This window comes from Mesoplodon mirus (genome assembly GCF_964341445.2).
Source record: "Mesoplodon mirus genome assembly, chromosome: 19".
Taxonomy (NCBI): domain Eukaryota; kingdom Metazoa; phylum Chordata; class Mammalia; order Artiodactyla; family Ziphiidae; genus Mesoplodon; species Mesoplodon mirus.
The window spans coordinates 6,810,579-6,828,899 of record NC_138995.1 but is presented as its reverse complement, the minus strand read 5'-3'; the positions used below and the strand labels follow the sequence as shown (position 1 = coordinate 6,828,899).

The 18,321-nt window shown below is 45.8% G+C and overlaps 1 protein-coding gene across 1 annotated transcript; it reads right to left on the bottom strand.

The window, feature by feature from the left end:
- Nucleotides 1-8,521: 8,521 nt before the first annotated feature.
- Nucleotides 8,522-17,935, bottom strand: SDR42E1 (short chain dehydrogenase/reductase family 42E, member 1). The gene is made up of 3 exons (XM_082607203.1): nucleotides 17,851-17,935; nucleotides 10,201-10,293; nucleotides 8,522-9,636 (listed from the first exon to the last, which is right to left on the bottom strand). The coding sequence occupies exons 2-3, from the start codon at nucleotides 10,266-10,268 to the stop codon at nucleotides 8,523-8,525; spliced, it is 1,182 nt and encodes a 393-aa protein (XP_082463329.1). The 5' UTR covers nucleotides 10,269-10,293; nucleotides 17,851-17,935; the 3' UTR covers nucleotide 8,522.
- Nucleotides 17,936-18,321: the final 386 nt, after the last annotated feature.

Here is an 18,321-nt window from a genome sequence, read left to right as displayed (position 1 = left end):
GCAAACTACTGCAGATCAACCCCTTGTTGGCTGAAAGACACTTGCCCAGGTCATTTTGTTATATGTGATTTCTTGGTAGTAAGCTAGATTTTGCCTCCGTCATAATTACTTGAGTTCAGTACCAGAAGTATCTTCTCTGGTGTGCATGGAGTTGTAAAATACAGAAGGGTGACATCATATGGATTTGCATAGCTTAGAGATGCTGTGGTCTGGCTGACTCCATTTCTGGTTAGATTTTCAATAGCAAATGGCTACTTTGTGCCCAAAAGATCAGGTAACCAGGTCCAACCGAATGGGTTGCTAAAGGAGCCTTTTGGCCAAGGGAAGCAGGTTCCAGGTGGCCTGGAGGAGTCAGCACTGAGAAGTAGCGTGCTTGTCAGTCAACAAACAACTGGGCCTATTGTTGAAAAGAGGATGCAGGAGGCCACCTGAGTCTAAGGTCCTTTTGTGAGCCCCATCTCCCCCTCCATTCATTCAGCAAAGGTGTGCTGAGCACTTGCTGTAGCAAAGCACTGGGAGGGGAAGAGCAATGAGGATGCAGGAGCCGCTCACTTAGCGTCTTGCAAAGGGAGCAGGTGTTTGTTATCTGGCAGCATTTTCCACCGCCTTATTGGAAGATAAGAAACACCTGGAGTGCAGATTCCCAACACACACAGACCTGAACCAGAACCGCCAGGGGAAGAGTTCAGACTTTGCATATATATGTGCATATATATTTTTTCTTGTGTGTGTGTGTGTTAAAGTATACGTAAGGGTTCTGCAATTGTTGGTTCTGATCATTTCCGCCCAGTTTAGTAGCTGTTTTGGCAAAGGACTGACCCTAGAGCTTCCCGCTCTCCTATTCTGCATGACATCACTCCTCTGGAACCTGTATTTTCTTTTTTTTTAATGAAAATTGTATATATTTAAGGTGTAAAACATGATGACTTGATATACATATACAAAGTGAAATGATTACTACAGTCAAGCTAATTAACATTTCTCCTCGCATAGTTAGCTTTTTTTGTCATGAGAGCCTCAGAAATAAATCTAGAGACCTATATTTAATATACAGTATGATGACTGTGGTTAATAACACTGTATGGAATACTGTCTTTTTAAATACTGTATTTTTAAACTTGGGCCTCCAGTGTTCTCATTTTCAGGTAGGGGTGGGAGCTACAGGTTTAAAGGAAGGAATAACTGGGATATCAGAGTCGTAATCTCAGGTGAGGTCACCTGGCTGATAAATGCATTCAGCCAATCAACAAGCATTTATTGGATCGATGAAGGAACACGTTCTCTGAATAAAGAACTCAACAAAACAGACATGGTCCCTGCGCTCACAGGACGCCAAAATTCCGAGGAACAAACTACTGTGTCAAATAATTTTCTTATCATAGAACGAGAGGTTGAACAAGACTACTTCAACACGGGCCCAGTCCAAACATACACGATTCTAGAAAAGGAAATTAGTCCGTTCTGGAAGAACGCCAGCAAATGTTCAGTTCCCCAGGAGCTAAAAGAGGCCCCCTTTTTAAGGAAGAGGGAACACAGGAGAATGGAGTGTCTTTGGAAACCACAGAGTATGTTCACCTGTGCCCAGGAGTGGGCTGAGGAGACTATAAGCCAAGACCTTTTCCAATTCATGGGGAAAAACCCAACTCAAAAGACTAAGCAGAAAATAAAATATACTGAGACTCACATGACAGCATGATCCAGGATGAAGTTAGCCTTGGGCACGGGTGGGTGGCAGAGCCGCAGTGACGTCTTCAAGGACCTCCTCTCTCTCCATTTCTTGGTCCGGCTGTACTTAATTCACAGCTGGGAGCCAGGAGCCCAAACAGTATCGGAATTCAGTCTCTCCTTCGGGGTAGGCCAGTCCATGGTAGCCTCAAAGCCTATCCACCCCACAGCAGCAACCTCCGCAGAAAGGCTTTCCCTCCCGAGCTTTCCGAGAAAAGTTGAGAGGAGGACGCTCATTGGCTCACTTTGGCCCAATGACTGCGGTCACAAGGATAACAGCCTTCTGATTGGCCAGGTCTTGCAAGTGGAGGTCAGCCCTACCGAAGGGCTGGGAATGGGTTTCTCGCTTCGAAAAGGGGAGTGTCATCTGCCACAGCAAGGGATGCTAGCAAACAGTGGCAGGTTTTTTTGTTTTTGTTTTTGTTTTTTAGTTTCTGCTTTATAACAAAGTGAATCAGTTATACATATACATCTGTTCCCATATCCCTTCCCTCTTGCGTCTCCCTCCCTCCCACCCTACTACACGAACTGCTGGTGTGAGCTGCCAGTGCCGGCTAACAGGGGAGCCATTAGCTCCAGGGTGCACAGCTGGGTTGAGGGTGGGTGCGAGGAGGGGTGTAGAATTCTGCAGGCTATTTCTTCTAACGTGTCTGTAAGGCTAGGCGAACTGCTGATTTGGAAGGAATACAAGGCAGAAGTGGCCCCAAGAATTGTTAGTAAACCAATTAAATCTACGACAAAGCAATACTGGTTTTCTTACAATCACCATGTTAAGTGATTTAGGAAAATTAAACCTCTTGAAAAGAATCCCTGGGCCTACTCTGTAGGCTTGAGAAATACTATAGCCTAGGTAATTTGGTGTCAGAATTAGTCATTTGGCCCTTCAGTAACTGCTACAATTCGTAACAGGGCACCCTCTGCCACCCATGACGGGAGCAGCACTAAGAAAATCAAGTACTTGAACAGGCGTACTAGGCCCCTCTTCCTTTTTGCAGACACGGGCAGCTTTGGCATTACGTTTGGGTTCCATGACAGGAGTCTTTGTCACATGGTGTGATCCTCCAAGAGGCTTACGATAACTGCCCACCTACTCCTTGGAAGCAGAGGTTGGGGTGGCAGTGCTGGGTGGCTTATGCCCAGGCGTCTAGGGGAGCCTCCATACGCACAGTGTGGCCATCATTTCATGGCTCTGCGCAAGTTTAGGGATTCCACCCACGGTTGAGGAAAGGGGAGGGAAGTTGGGAACCCTAGAATAATGGAATTCCTCAACTGCAGTATCTCCTGACCTCAGAAAGGAAAGCAGTTGCCTTTCAGATAATAGATTGAGTTCTTCAAAGTGGTCAGTTTCGGCTCAGATACGGACGGAGCGGCACCATATCATATGGAGAATAACATTACTTATTAGATTTCATCTAGTCTTGACTTAGTCAACACACAATTCTAATAGGTTGGATATTTTCCCAGTCTTCAAGAGATTAGAAACAGTAAGTTATGTATGCGACAGAAAGGGGCAGTCACCCTTAGAAAGAAAAATAGCATTAATTCAACAAATACTTATTGAATTCCTGTATTGTACTAGGCATTAGGGGTACAATAGCAATAGCAAGCAAGATGAAGTTCCTGCCCTTGTGGAGTTTACAGGCATTCCACAAATGATTACTCAAACTATTACAGTTGTGATAAAGGCTATAAAAGAAAAGCAGGGTGTTATGAGAGCTTGTAGCAGGAGGACCAAGCCTAAATTGTTAGGATCATAGAAGGCCTCCGGAAGAAAATCAAGCTGAGATGAAATAAACATTATAAGGTCAATAAGTGGGGCAGGGGGTGTGAGAAGCTTGGAACTTAGGAACCTGCAAGATGCCAATGTAGCTGGGCAGAGAAGGCAGCATAGTGTGAGATGAGCAGGGAGCAGTAGGCGCGGTTGGTGGGGGGGGTCAGATCAGGCAAAGTCTCGGGTTACAGTGAGGATTCTCAACCTAAACCTACAGAGAGTTTTGAGCAGGGAAGTGACATAGATTTACATCTTTATAGGACCACTCTGCTTGGTATGTGGAGAATGGATCAGAGAGGGGAGGGATGCAGAAGTGGATGCAGATGGAAGAGAAAAGAGGCTATTGTTGAAGCCTAAGGGGAGAGAAGTAACACCTGTACACTGGGCGTGAGCAGAAGGTAAGATCAAGGGCTAAAGGTGGATTAGGTGTGTCAAGTTAACAGGAGGCAGGGGTCAAAGATTATCCCAGATTTCTGGCAAGTGAAATTCAACACTGGTGACATCTGTTAAGGAAAGGAACCCTGTAAGAATTTGGAAGGATTGTGAATTCCATTTTGGCTATGTTGACTGAAAGGTGCTTGTGAAATATCCAGGCGGAGATGCAGAAGTGGCTGGATGGGTGGGTCTGGAGCTGAGAAGAATGGTCTGGGCCGGAACTATAAATTTAGTGGTATGTATTTACAATAGAGATGGAAATTAACGCCAGGGGCTTGAACTAGATCACTTAGGGAGAAACTTTGGTGTTAGCAGAGGGCCTAGCACTGAGCACTGAAGAAATCTACCATGTAAAACTGGTGTGGAGGAGACGGGAAAACTGGTGAGATGCAGGAATGTGGTAGCAGACTCCCACATGGCCTCCAACAATCCCCACCTCCCGGTATTCATGTCCTTGAGTCTCCTCCCATGTGGAGTAGGGCTAACCTGTGTAGCCCACATATTATGGAAATGACAGTGCACAGCCAAGGTTGTAGCTAAAATCTTTTAAGACTCGAGAGAGACCTAAGGGGGTGCCTCAGAGGGCTGTTCAAACAGCAAGGCTTCTAGAAAGCTTAAGGGCATTTGTCCCTCAGCAGTCTGAGCAGAAACCCCAAGTAGAGAAGAATGTATCTCAAAGAAATCTGTGGGTGTGGCTTTTGCCTAATGGAGTGAACTGCAGTTAAGACTAAGAGGAGACACAAAGTGTTCAGAAAAATTAGGACAGGGATACAATACAAAAGGCGAAGAGGCCTTTGGATGCCCCAAATTCTACTAGGTGGAAGCAGGCTGAGAAAACTTTGTAGCTGTAAATATGGGCTACCTTTCCTGGAAAAGGAAGGATGAGTCAGAGGGTGCAGGCCAGCCTCCAAGATGGCCCCCAACACTCCCCTTCCTTCTGGTAGTCATACCTTTGGGTAGCTCCCTCCCACACTGAAGAGGATTGACCTGTGGGAACTGTGTATATTGTGGAGAGCAGTGAGTGACTTCTGAGGGTAAATCATGAAAGACACTGCAGCTTCCACCTTGCATTCTTGAATCACCTGCTCTGGGGGAAGCCAGCTGCTGTGTCATGAGGACATTCAAGCAGTCCAACAGAGATGCTCACGTGGTGAGGAACTGAGGTCTCCTGCCCACATGATCCTGGCAGTGGATCCTCTAGCTTCAGTCGAGCTTTCTGATGACTGCAGCACCAGATGACATCGTGAGATTACCCTCATGAGACAGTAAGAAAAGCTTACCCAGGTAGGCCACACGCAAATACCTGACCCACAGAAACTATGAGGTAATGTTTGTTATTTTAAGATATGTCTTGGGGTGACATGTTATGGAGCAATAAATAATTAACACAAGGAGAAAGGCCAAAAGAGTTCAAGTGCATGAAAAGTAAAGGAACTGTGTTTCAAGGAGAGAGCGGACAACTGTGTCAAATGTTGCAGAAAGGCCAAATGTCTCATACCTGGATGACAATAAAGCCCACTTACCAATCCTGAATTTCATTTAGACACCTTGTGTAAAACAAAAACAAAACAAGAAACACACCCCCCTCCCCATGCTCAGTATACCTGGTTTAAGAAAACTGAGAAACGTCTATCATTCTTTTGAAGGACTTCATTAAAAACATGTTTTGAAAGTCTGTGAGACCTCTCAATAACGGATCAATGTTTTCCTATACTTACCTGGTTTCTCAGTCACCTTTGCGTATGGACACACCATGCCATTACTGGACTGTAAGTCTGTAAAGAGCAGAGAAACCTGCCCTTTAGCACCTGGAGTGTTAACATATGCTGTAGGTGCTCAGACAACTTAACTTCAGACTAAAAAGCAAAAGCAGCTCATGATATAAAAGACTCTACAGATATTTTACTGAAAACAATCACTACCACCACCTCATATTCACATTGCAATTTATATATTAGAAGTACTTTTGCTGCGTCTTATTTTACGCTCAAAACAAACCCTGTGTAGAAAGGGCAAATACAGTCATTCCTATTTCCCAAAGGAGGCAACTGAAGCCCTACAGAGGCTTCAGCTACTTGGTTAAGGCCACACAAGATATTCATGGTTGCAGGTCTTCTGGTATCAAGTTGAGCACTTTTCCCAAAACAGCCAGGTGGCAGGCGCCAGGGCCTATTTCTCCAGCATCCTCCTCCTACAGATACTCTCAGGACAACTCTAACATGACTTTCCACAGTCATCTGTCCTTCTTAAGATGTGTGAATACTGTCCTTTCTATACCTGGAATCATGGAATGGGTAAAGACTCTGGGTCTTCTTTCCACTTTGGTTCCCATGCAACAGTGCAACTTGAACATGTGCCACAGCAGTCGCCAGGGTGGCCAGACAATGCCACCATTGTTCAGAACATTCCTCACTGCAAGTGGCCTTCAGAGAACCGAAATTCTTCCCAGTAAGAAAACCAGTCTATTACTTGAGAGTTATGCTTTATTTTTTTATTTTTATTTTTTTTGCGGTATGCGGGCCTCTCACTGTTGTGGCCTCTCCCGTTGCGGAGCACAGGCTCCGGATGCGCAGGCTCAGCGGCCATGGCTCACGGGCCCAGCCGCTCCGCGGCATATGGGATCCTCCCAGACCGGGGCACGAACCCGTATCCCCTGCATCGGCAGGCGGACTCTCAACCACTGCGCCACCAGGGAGGCCCTATGCTTTATTTTTTAATTGCAAATGGCATCATTAGCTTGAACATCCTCATGAATCATCAGCTTTTTAGCTGTTGCCTAGACTTCGATCTCTCCTCAGAGACCACAACTTTACAAACACTGAATATATTTAAACACGCTCATTACAGACTCTGAGGACACACCACAAAGGTATTCCAGAAAGGTCAGTCGCAACAGCACCCTCTAAACAGAATACCCTGAGGAAGAAAACCCTCATAAAGAATGCATAATAACAATATTGACAAAAATAATGGCTTAGGGCTTCCCTGGTGGTGCAGTGGTTGAGCGTCCGCCTGCCGATGCAGGGGACGCGGGCTCGTGCCCCGGTCCAGGAGAATCCCATGTGCCGCGGAGCGGCTGGGCCCGCGAGCTGTGGCCGCTAAGCCTGCACATCTGGGAGCCTGTGCTCCGCAGTGGGAGAGGCCACAGCGGTAAGAGGCCCGTGTACCGCAAAAAGAAAAAAAAAAAAAAGGCTTAAGTGTGTCGAGTGGCACTTTATATGCCTTGTCTAATTTAACCCTCAAAAGAATCCTGCGAGGCAAGAGAAAGGTCTATTTGTGTCAACATCAACATTGCCATGTGGTCACAAAGGCATAACACCCTTATATCACAAAGGGCAAAAGCTAATTTTCAAAACGCACGCTGTGAACAGCAAATACCTCCTCTGCGACGACCACCATCTCCTCAGAGCCTTGGGCTGTAGGGACGTAGCCCAGTTGGTGTTTTTCACACATTTTCAAGCCTGTTAGCATTCTGCCGTTCCCCTATCAGTACGTGTTTTAGCCCGTGTGAAGCAGACGCCGAGTGTATGGAATGGAAGTAAGTACATTTTTTGGCTTCTGAGAAATTCAAGCAAGACATTTCCCATCTAAGCAAGTTTAGCTCTATGGCTCCAGAATGACTTCTACTGTACTGATCCAAAGAAGAAGGACCCAAAGAACCAAATCTCAAACTTATCTTTTTTTTTTAACATCTTTATTGGAGTATAATTGCTTTACTATGGTGTGTTAGTTTCTGCTTTATAACAAAGTGAATCAGTTATACATATACATATAGCCCCATATCTCTTCCCTCTTTTGCTTCTATTTCTCCCTTCATGATTTGTGCAAGGAGGTGGGAAATGAAACTTAATCCAAGAATCTATTCTTAAGCAGCGATTTGGAGTCTGACACCAGGTATCTATCTATCTGTCTGTCTGTCCATCTATTTTTCAAACCTGTGTTTCTTTTTCTTTTTCTTTTCTTTTTTTTTTTTTTTTTTTTTTTTTGCAGTACGCGGGCCTCTCACTGTTGTGGCCTCTCCCGTTGCAGAGCACAGGCTCTGGACGCGCAGGCTCAGCAGCCATGGCTCACAGGCCCAGCCGCTCCGCGGCATGTGGGATCTTCCTGGACCGGGGCACGAACCCGTGTCCCCTGCATCGGCAGGCGGACTCTCAACCACTGCGCCACCAGGGAAGCCCTCTTTTTCTTTTTCTATATTTATTTATTTTTGGCTGCGTTGGGTCTTCATTGCTGCATGTGGGCTTTCTCTAGTTGCAGCGAGCGGGGGCTGATTTTTGTTGCGGTGTGCGGGCTTCTCACTGTGGTGGCTTCTCTTGTTGCGGAGCACGGGCTCTAGGCACACGGGCTTCAGTAGTTGTGGTACGCGGGCTCAGCAGTTGTGGCTCGAGGGCTCTAGAGTGCAGGCTCAGTAGTTGTGGTGCACGGGCTTAGTTGCTCCACGGCATGTGGGATCTTCCTGGACCAGGGCTTGAACCCACGTCCCCTGCATTGGCAGGTGGATTCTTTACCACTACACCACCAAGCCCCAAACCTGTGTTTCTTGAAAACCATCTCAGCAAGTGTGATCAGCTCCTTATTTCTAGCTCCTCCTTCACACTGACAGAATCACAGAAGGTGGCAGCCATGCAAGAACCGCTATAACCAAGAGTAGGACCAATAGCCCATCCCAAACAAGACACTCAGAGTCACGACTTCCAGGACTTCTGCCATGACCATGGGCTTTAAACCATTCTACTACTTCCTGGAGGTCAAATGGCTGAGCCTCATAACCTAGCTCCTTCTTGGCTTTCTCTAGGCTAAAATAGTGTGTGACGCCGGTTTTGTAAACTTCGGTGCGGGTGAGGAAGGGCTGGAAGTTGTACAGTCGACCCAGAATGAAGTGGGCCGTCTCGGTTAGGAAAGCAAAGTAGTAGATGAGAGTCAAGGGCAGGCGGATGGATGGGAACTTGTAGCCCAGGCCCTCAACCAAAGGCCGGAAGAACTCAAAGTTGTTCACAGGTCTGCCATCTGAGATGAAGTAGGGCTGCCCAGAGGCAATGTGGCCCTTGTCAGCTTTCAGGGCCACTGAAGCCAGAATGTGAGCCTGCACCAAGTTATCCACATGGACAAATTCAACCAGACTCTTGGGGTCTCCGTACACAAACTTGAACAGGCCCTTCTCAATGTAGCTTACTATCCTGGGGAGGTGCCTTTGTTCTCCAGGCCCATAGATGCCAGCCGGCCTCAGAGCACAGGTTCTCAAGACCCCATCACTCCTTTCCAGGGCTGTACCATTGGCCTCCAGCACCTTCTTCTCTGCAACAGATTTGGTCCGAGAGTAGTGATCAGGATGGAGGTGAAGAGGTAGGTAAGGCAGAGATTCATCTCCATTTCTGATAACTTGCCCTCCGAAGATGACATTGAAAGTGCTAGTGTAAACTAACCTTGGCACCCCTCGCCTCCTGCAAGCCTGGAGGATGTTGTCTGTGCCCCCCACGTTCACTTCTTCAATCAGGTTTCGATTCAGTTGCTCGCGCCCTGACATACCATAAGAGGCAATATGGAACACACAAGAGACATCCACATCCTGGAAGGCTTTCTCTATGTCAGAGAGGAGGCGGATGTCTCCGTGTATAAACTTGATTCCGTCTGGAATGGTTTGAGCAGGGCTGCTGATGTCAAACAGAATCACACAGACTCCCTTCTGGTTCAGAGCACAGCCTAGGCTGAAACAAGCAAGAGTAAAAGTTAGATCAAAGCACTATTAAGCTGTGCCGAGGAAAAGTGTGTAAAATAATTTTCCCAGTCTTCTTGGCTTATCCTGAGCTCCTCACTTTACATGTTCACTGGTACAAGTCTTACTTATGCAAATATTCAAAAATGAGAATCTTCACATTCACTTAAATTAAAATGAGAGAGGCTTTATCTTCACAGACGGTGATGTCTACATTCCCCCACCCCCCATTCTAGGACCCACCATCTATTCTTCAGAATATTTATGAATGATAAGGTAATTGTGAAAAAAACAGCGATTATGTTAAATTGTTTTCGGTGGTGTGCATATCTCCCCTCCCAAATTCAATGGCTTTATAAAGAATTTTTCTTAAAGCAGAATGTACCTGTAGTTCTCCATTTCAGTATCTGAGCCGTGGGCAACACGGTTCATTCCTGGTTTAACACTGTACAAACAAGTAAAAGTCTACACTGCATTAGTGTGAGCTGAAAGCTATACTTTTCCCAGCAACTACCAATAAAATAATTCCATGAACATATTTTGCAGATGCACTGACCGGAAGCCAAAATAGCCAGCTCCTCCCGTAACGAGGACTGTTTCCTTCAGAGATTTTTGGGAATCCATATATGGCAGTCAAAGATAACTGGACCTATAAGAAAGTAGTATGCATCACTGTTACTGATCCAGATGCAAATGTGATTGTCCCTCATTTGGGGTTAACAAAAACAAAAAGGCAATACGCTCTAGCAGAAAGAAAAGCTAAGACCTGGGTTCCCGTCATGGCTTTGTGACATTAACCAACTCCTCCCCACACCCCTCCTTTCACTTCTTGGGCTTTCACATTTCTTCCTATGAATCATGGGAACAGTAATACCTGCCCTGACTGCCTGGCAAGGTCAATGTGAAGGTTAAATAAGATAACGTACATGGGAGTGCTTTGAAAACCACAAAGCACTCTCCAAATGTAAGGCATTATTCTGAATCCTCGGAAAACATTAGAACCTTTTTGAAAAGAAGTCGTTCACATTTGGTAGGGAGAGGCATTTTCCCCACACACCAGAAAAAAATCCAGGACAGAACTTTAAAGCAATTTCCAACATCTTTGTTTTTAAACAGCACACTACAGCACAGTTTAATACTGGTGTTTTGGGACTTCCCTCGTGGCGCCGTGGTTAAGAATCCTCCTGCCAATGCAGGGGACATGGGTTCAAGCCCTGGCCCGGGAAGATCCCACATGCCACGGAGCAACTAAGCCCATAAGCCACAACTACTGAGGCCATGTGCCACAACAACTGAGCCCGTGAGCCACAACTACTGACCCTGCGAGCCACAACTATTGAAGCCCGTGCACCTAGAGCCTGTGCTCTGCAACAAGAGAAGCCACCGCAATGAGAAGCCCATGCACCACGACGAAGAGTAGCCCCTGCTGGCTGCAACTAGAGAAAGCCCACGCGCAGCAACAGAGACCCAACGCAGCCATAAATAAATAAATAAATAAATAAATGAATGAATGAATAAATAAATAAATATTAAAAGAATATATGGTGTTTTATTAACCCTATATGTAAAAAAAAAAAAAAGGTGCTGGGGGGGACAAAAACATCCTTTGTGTAGCAAACCATGTTCCCCCACCCAGGAAATCTTCTAAGTACAGCATGTGCTCAATACCTATGGGGATCTTGCTTCTCCCTCCCTCCGCTTCTATGCTAAAATAATAATTATTTTTATATTTTATATTTTTTATTATTTTATCAAGGCTCCAAGAACCCTTTCTCTCAAAAACAAGACAGAACAAGCAAAAAGTGGGCCACTCAACTCTTTCCACTTAAGAAGAAATGGAACAGGAGGCATGCAGGTCCTCAAATGCGCTGGGAATACATACACACTCACTCAAGTCACTGGAGACACTCAGCGGTGCGGTTAGTCAGGGAGACTGCAAGCAACCAAGAGCCCTATCACTTGGACAAGCTCATCCCTCTGTGCCTGTTGCTGCATCTAAAAAGCGGAGCTAATGATAAGCTCACAGGCTTATGGAGACCGAATGGGATAGTGTATAAAAAATGCCTGACATAGTGCAGGTGCTCCACAGATGTCACTTCTTGAATTTCCTTTTCTTCAAGCTCTAGAGTCTGGGGATTTGATTTTTCTCTTACATTCCCACATACCATGATTAGGTCTCTCAAAAGCACAGGGTTACAAAAAGTTTGCTGGGTTCTTCTGGAGAACTCTACTAAGGAGATCTCAGCGCCAGGAAAGCCAATCAGATCATTCATGCAGAAATCAGTTGGTGTGACAGTTGAAGACAAGATTCAGCAAGTAACTGTCTCAGTGGCTTGAGGGTATGCAGAAGAGTGAGAAATATTAGGAAAACTGAGCAAAATGATGTGGAGGATGGCTGATGGAGTCCCAAGGTTTGATGAAGCAATTGCCACTGTTGTGCTTACAAGAAAACCCGTAAAGAATGAACGTCCCGGCACCCCTTTAATATACCCAACAGTGACCTTATGTTTCTATTAGTTTCGGAGTGCAGACCACTCCCACTGGGATTTGGAGTAGCCATAAAAATTGCTGTAGTCAATTCCACCATTTAACGTAATCACGTGACTTTGTTAACAGATGCTGCTTCCAAACACAAAAGATGTCAGTCACTGACATCTCAACCCAGACTTCTTACTGTCACCATCATGACCTGGTGGCAACCTCCTTCTCTGACTTCAGCTCACTCTTCCACCACTGGTACTCTACCCTCCAGCCACCTGAACTTTTCCCCTTTTTTGAAGATGCCAAGCTCATCTGTGCCCTGAGGTCTACACACACGTCTTGCTTCACCTCTGTGTGAACCACCTCTGCACCAGATCTTCGCCTGGCTGCATCCTTCTCATATTTAGGTCTGCTCAAGGGCTACTTACTCAATGCAAAGAGACGTTTCTGATCACCCCTTCTACAAGAGCTTATCTAAGCGCTGCTTTGTTTTCTCCATCGCACATTTCACTATCTAAATTTATTTGTTTCCTTTTTGACTACCGATCTCCTTCCAACAGAAAATAGGTGCCATGACAACCGAGACCTTCAGCCTTTCTCACTGGCGTATTCCCACCAGAACCTCGGAGACAGTAGATACTCAACAAGTATTTGTTGAACTTATGGATGATTTTGAACACTGTGAAATAATACAGGCAATTTAGTAAAATGACGATGGGCACAAATTATGCAGGGCACTGCAGTGTCTAAGAGTCGTTATTATGTATGCCAATCAATGTTGCCATTTTAATTTAACTCATCTCTTAAAAAGAAAAGTCCTGGCATGAAAATGACATACAGCAAAATGAGACAGAATTCCTGCATTCTGGAGCTTATGCTGGAGGAGAGAAGCTTCTGCAAATACCTAAAGTACATGGCAAAAAGCAGAAACCAAGATGACTGCAATAATGTTGGTATAAACCAGGTGCCGGGGGAGCACCGAGGTCGAAGGGAGACGGGAGAAATTGATTCTGAAGGGCAGGTCCGAGAAGACCTCACTGAAGGGTAGGCGCTAGAGCAGACCGGGGACAACGGGAGGACGGAGGCAGGCTGAGGCTAGGCAGAGGGCTACTACAGGCTGAGGGGGCATCACACATGAACAGAAGAGCAACAGGGTGGGCTTGTGTTGGGCAACCGATACGGGGCGTGCAAACTGAAGCCGAAGTGCGTGGCTGGTGATTTAGGGCGGAAAGATGGCTGGAGTCGGCTTGGAGACAGCTTGGCATCCCCTTTGGGGGAGCCTGAACTCTATTCTATAGACCAGGGGTCCCCAACCCCTGGACTGCAGACCAGTACCGGTCCACAGCCTGTTAGGAACTGGGCCGCACGGCAGGAGGTGAGCAGCGGGCGGACGGGCGAAGCTTCATCTGCGGCTCCCCATCGCTCGCGTTACCACCTTAACCATCGCCCCCGCCCCTGGCCCCCAGTCCGTGGAAAAATGGTCTTCCACGAAACCGGTCCCTGGTGCCAAAAAGGCTGAGGACCGCTGCTCTAGACAACAGAGGGTCTTTGTATGTTTACGGAACATCGGGCTCACTTTGGTCCTTGTGAAAGATTAAGCTTTCCCTGGAGGAGGAAAGAGTCTAGGCAAGGGCTGATGAGGGGGAAATGCCAGTGCGCTCAGCTGAAATGAGGATGAGGAGGCGGCAGCAGGCAGGGCCCAGGTGACATCTGAGGAAGGTGACGTCATTAACCAAAACAGCCCACACGGGTTTTGGAAATGCTCTGTTTGGTTAACAGGGTTTTCCTTAAGAGGATGCCAGATAAAAAAGGTTAACATATTCTTAGCATCTCCACAAGAATTCCTCTGTAAGGAAATCAGAAAATGGACAAGGCCTCAAAGAGTCCAGTTAAAAATTTTCCAACAGAAATTCTTCCTAATCTTTCATTGTCCTTTGTTTTTTAAAACTGCACATTCCGGTCCAGTCATAAGACCAGGTCAGTCATGGCTCATGTGCACATTAATCATGCCAGGAATGTACAAGTTCAAATTATCAATGCTTCAGAGTACCTGTCAGGCCTATTCATGCTATTCCTCATTACCTTCCAACTTGTTCCAGAATGATCTGGGGCAAGAACTTGTGTAACTGACCTGATCTGCAGGGTCAGACGCGTGGTGACAAGTAAGGAAAACGTAGTAATTTCATAAGACAAACAGCAATGAAAGAAGCCTGCAACCTTCGCAGATGACCAGCCATTAACGAATGGTATCACCCAGAGGCCACCTCCTCCTTTCCTGGTTCCCTGCGTCAACAAGCACAGAAAAATCCCTGCAAACACATTTTGCCGACAACCAAAAGAAATTCCCATGAACACTAAGCCAGCGGGAAGAAAGAGAGGGTACACAATTTTCTCTCAATCAGCTGCTTGGTTTTTCAGATTTCATGGCTTCTGTTTTATTAGTTTCCACCTGATTCCTTCTAGGGCTGGGTACTCAGACCAGTGTTTATAATCTCAGTTGCTTTAAGGCTCTTCCAAAACGTGGCTTTGTTCAGTAATTGCTTCCCTCTGGGTCGGGGGGGAGGGTCACATTGGATCTGAGCCATCATTTTAGCAGATACAGGTTAAGGTTAAGTACACGATCCAAAAAAAGGAATCTTAATTACAAACAAGAAAAAATGAAATTTAAAATCTGCCTGACCCCTTGATAATACTAAGATAGAACGAGGGTAATAAAATTGACATCTCACAGGGAAATTATGAGAAGAAACTCATAAAAATGACTGGGAGTACTTTAGATTTACAAAGACCTAATTAAATGCGAAGGATCAGTAATAAGAACCTTAACATGCACACAGTTCCTTCATCTCCAGGGTTCAACAGGAAGATGCTACTAACTCTCTGGTATTATAATGCAATATACAAACCTAGGTGCCACTAGAGTACGGAACAGAGAGCAGAATTGAAGATGGCTTTCATAAAAACAAAAATTTACTGTATTTACTTTAAGGAAGATAAAAATATCTCCAGGTAGTTTAACCCTTTGATGGTGTGTTTTAAATTACTGCCCAAGTACTGACCAGAGGCAAAAGGTAACTGTGTTCTTACTGTATTGAGACCAGGAAAGTATATTGAGACTAGAGGGCTTAGAAATGGTGCTGTTCAAGTTCCATATGTGATCTGAAAGTTATTTGTGTTTAATACAAAGCAGTCAAGGCCATAAAGATGAAGAAGTAGTTAGAAACAATAAGGAGAGTCACCCTGATACAGGTAAAAGGATGTGAGGTGCAAAACCTAAAAGGCCAAACACATTTGGGAAGAAAACTAAGGGCACAGCATTAAGTGGAACGTTGATATACTCATGACAAACAGTGGTATTTGCACACACAGTTTTGAATACAACTGACGGTGGGCAGGGAAGCTAATTCTCATCACCTTATCTTCTCATCCAGTTACCCACTCAAACTCCTTTTGCCTAGATATTTATTGCACAAAAGATCCTTGCAATTATTCATGATGCTTATGATAAAAGTAATTACATAATTTTATAATTGGTATGTCCCACCTGCTTCCCAAACTACCACATAAACTCCATACAAGCCTAGGGAGCTGTACCTACTGGAACCCAGGCGCGTCTGACTCCACAGCTTACGCCTCAACCACAATAAGCACTCGGGGCTGTGCAGAGTCCCTGACCTGAAGCAGCCAAGTCAGTGCTGACCAGAGTCCTGTAGGGGCTTTAACAGCTAACATATTCTGCAACCTGATAGGGGTCCTTCCAATTTCCAGCGGGGAGGCAGGAGGCGCCCCATCCCCTCCCATGAGGTAGAGTTCGGAGGCAGGGATAAGCTTCCTAGGTTAGAAATCAGAAAATCTGGGTCCTAGTCTCGGTTCTCCCACCAATTCCCTGTGTGACCCTGGCAAAGTCACTGAACCTCTCTGATCCTGTTTCCTCCTTGCTAAAATGAAAATAACAACTATGGCTACATTTATTAGTTATTATGGGCTAGGTGCTTTAAGGTTTACCACTGAAGCCTCAGGACGATCTTCTGAGGTAGTTATTATCCTCAGCTTTTCAGATATGAGGAAAATGCTTAGAGGTTAAGGACCTTGCCTACACATAAGTATATCCAAAGTAAATGAAATCACTACCTGGAAAAGGTACCTGCACCCCCATATTCATTGCAGCATTATTCACAATTGCTAAGTCACAGAAACAACCTAAGTGCCCATTAATGGATGAATGGATAAAGGAAATGTGGTGTGTGTGTATATATATACACACACACAATGGAATATTATTCAGCCACTGAAAAGGGAAGGAAATCCTACCATTAGTGACAACACAAATGGACCTTGAGGGCACTGTGCTAAGTGAAATAAGTCAAAGACAAATACTGCATGATATCATTCATACAAAGAATCTTAAAAAAGCTGAACTCTAGAAACAGAGAGTAGAATGGTGGTTGCCAGGGGCTGCGGGATGGGGGAAATGAGGAAATGTTGGTCAAAGGATCTAAGCTTCCAGTTATGAGACAGAATTAAGTTCTGGGGATCTAATATACAGCATGGGGACCATATTTAATGATACTGTATTACATGCTTGAAAGTTGCTAAAGGAGTAGATCTTTAAAGTTTTCACCATACACACACAAAAAAACTGTAATTCTGTGAGGTGATGGAGATGTTAACTAACCTTATTGTGGTTATTATTTCACGATATAGGCGTAACAAGTCATCACACTGTACACCTTAAAATTACACAATGTTATACGTCAATTATATTCTAGTAAAGTTGGAAAAAAATCTTTTAAAAAGAAAGAAACAAACAAACAAACTGGTCCACAAATTATGCAGGTCTCAGTGGCTGAGCTGGACCTAGGACTTGAAGCCAGGTCTGTAGGAGTCCCCAGCTGGCTTGGAACAATGCAGTGTTGTGCACTTCCCACGTTCATAATTTCTGTCACACCTGGTATCTCTGATACTATGTCTTCCCTATTGTGTTCCATTTAAAACTACTTATCTTTTAACAATAAATACGTTCATTTTAAATGGTAACCTTACATGGCCACTTAAATGGAAAACCAGAATCATTTGTCATCAAGAGAAGGTAATCTTTACCCACAAAGTGCGATGAAAATTAAAAATGTGAATCAAGTCTAGCTCGATACAGATGCTTGTTGAAAGCTCTGAGCTTGGGGCCCAGATACCTTTAAAAAAAAAAAAAAAAAGAAAAAAAAAGAAAAAAAAGAAAACGAGGGCTTCCCTGGTGGCGCAGTGGTTGAGAGTCCGCCTGCCGATGCAGGGGACACGGGTTCGTGCCCCGGTCCGGGAAGATCCCACATGCCGCGGAGCGGCTGGGCCAGTGAGCCATGGCCGCTGAGCCTGCGCGTCCGGAGCCTGAGAGGCCCGCGTACCGCAAAAAAAAAAAAAAAAAAGAAAGAAAGAAAACGAGAAACAGAAGCTAGCCTGTGCTTGAGACCTTCACGACATTCTAGAAAGCCACGCTGAGCCCCGCTCCTTGGAATCCGAGAGAATTAAAAAGGGGAGGACTTCGGTCATCATCACTCACGACCGCGCCCCGTACCAGAAGCCAGTGGGCTCGTCCCACCTGGGCTGCCACCCGGCGCAGGTACGGGCAGGGTCGCCCTCCGCGGGCCCAGACGCGCGTACGAGCCTGAGCGCCCCCGCCAGCCGGGCCCAGGTCCCCGCGGAGGAGCGGCCCTCCCTCCCCAGGCCCACTCACAACAGCAGAAAACGACAGCGACGCCAGGTCTGCTCGAAGACTTGCAAACCTGGCCTCTCACGATCGCCGCCGCCCACGCTCGGCGCCGGAGCCGTCAGACCGGCCACCTGGCTCCACTTCCGGGCCTCTCTAGGAAGCGCGGAGGTCTCGGCATCTCTATGATGTGCAGGTTACTCGTCCACCGTCACCTATGCATCATGCTCACTCCATGAATCTCCCCAACGTGTCCAACCCATGTGTTCCAGCTTCGCGGGAACCCTTTCCGAGCACTTCTACTGCTGTAACTACCTCCAATTTCTGCTTTAGACTTGCACCTCCGTCTTTGTGTACCCCCAACGCTGAGCACAGGCAGTGCCTGATAAATAGGAGGGGCTCAGCTCAATCAGTTATTGCTTGTATGGATGAATGGATGGGTGGATGGATGAGGCTCTCCAGACTCCTGAATATTCACTCCGCATGTATCTTTTAAAA

Excerpts from the sequence above, each read along its gene's own strand:
- SDR42E1 (XM_082607203.1), bottom strand. The coding sequence starts at position 10,268 with ATGGATTCCCAAAAATCTCTGAAGGAAACAGTCCTCGTTACGGGAGGA. Across the intron at positions 9,637-10,200 it reads GCTGGCTATTTTGGCTTCCG|CCTAGGCTGTGCTCTGAACC; the intron begins GTCAGTGCATCT and ends TGCTTGTTTCAG.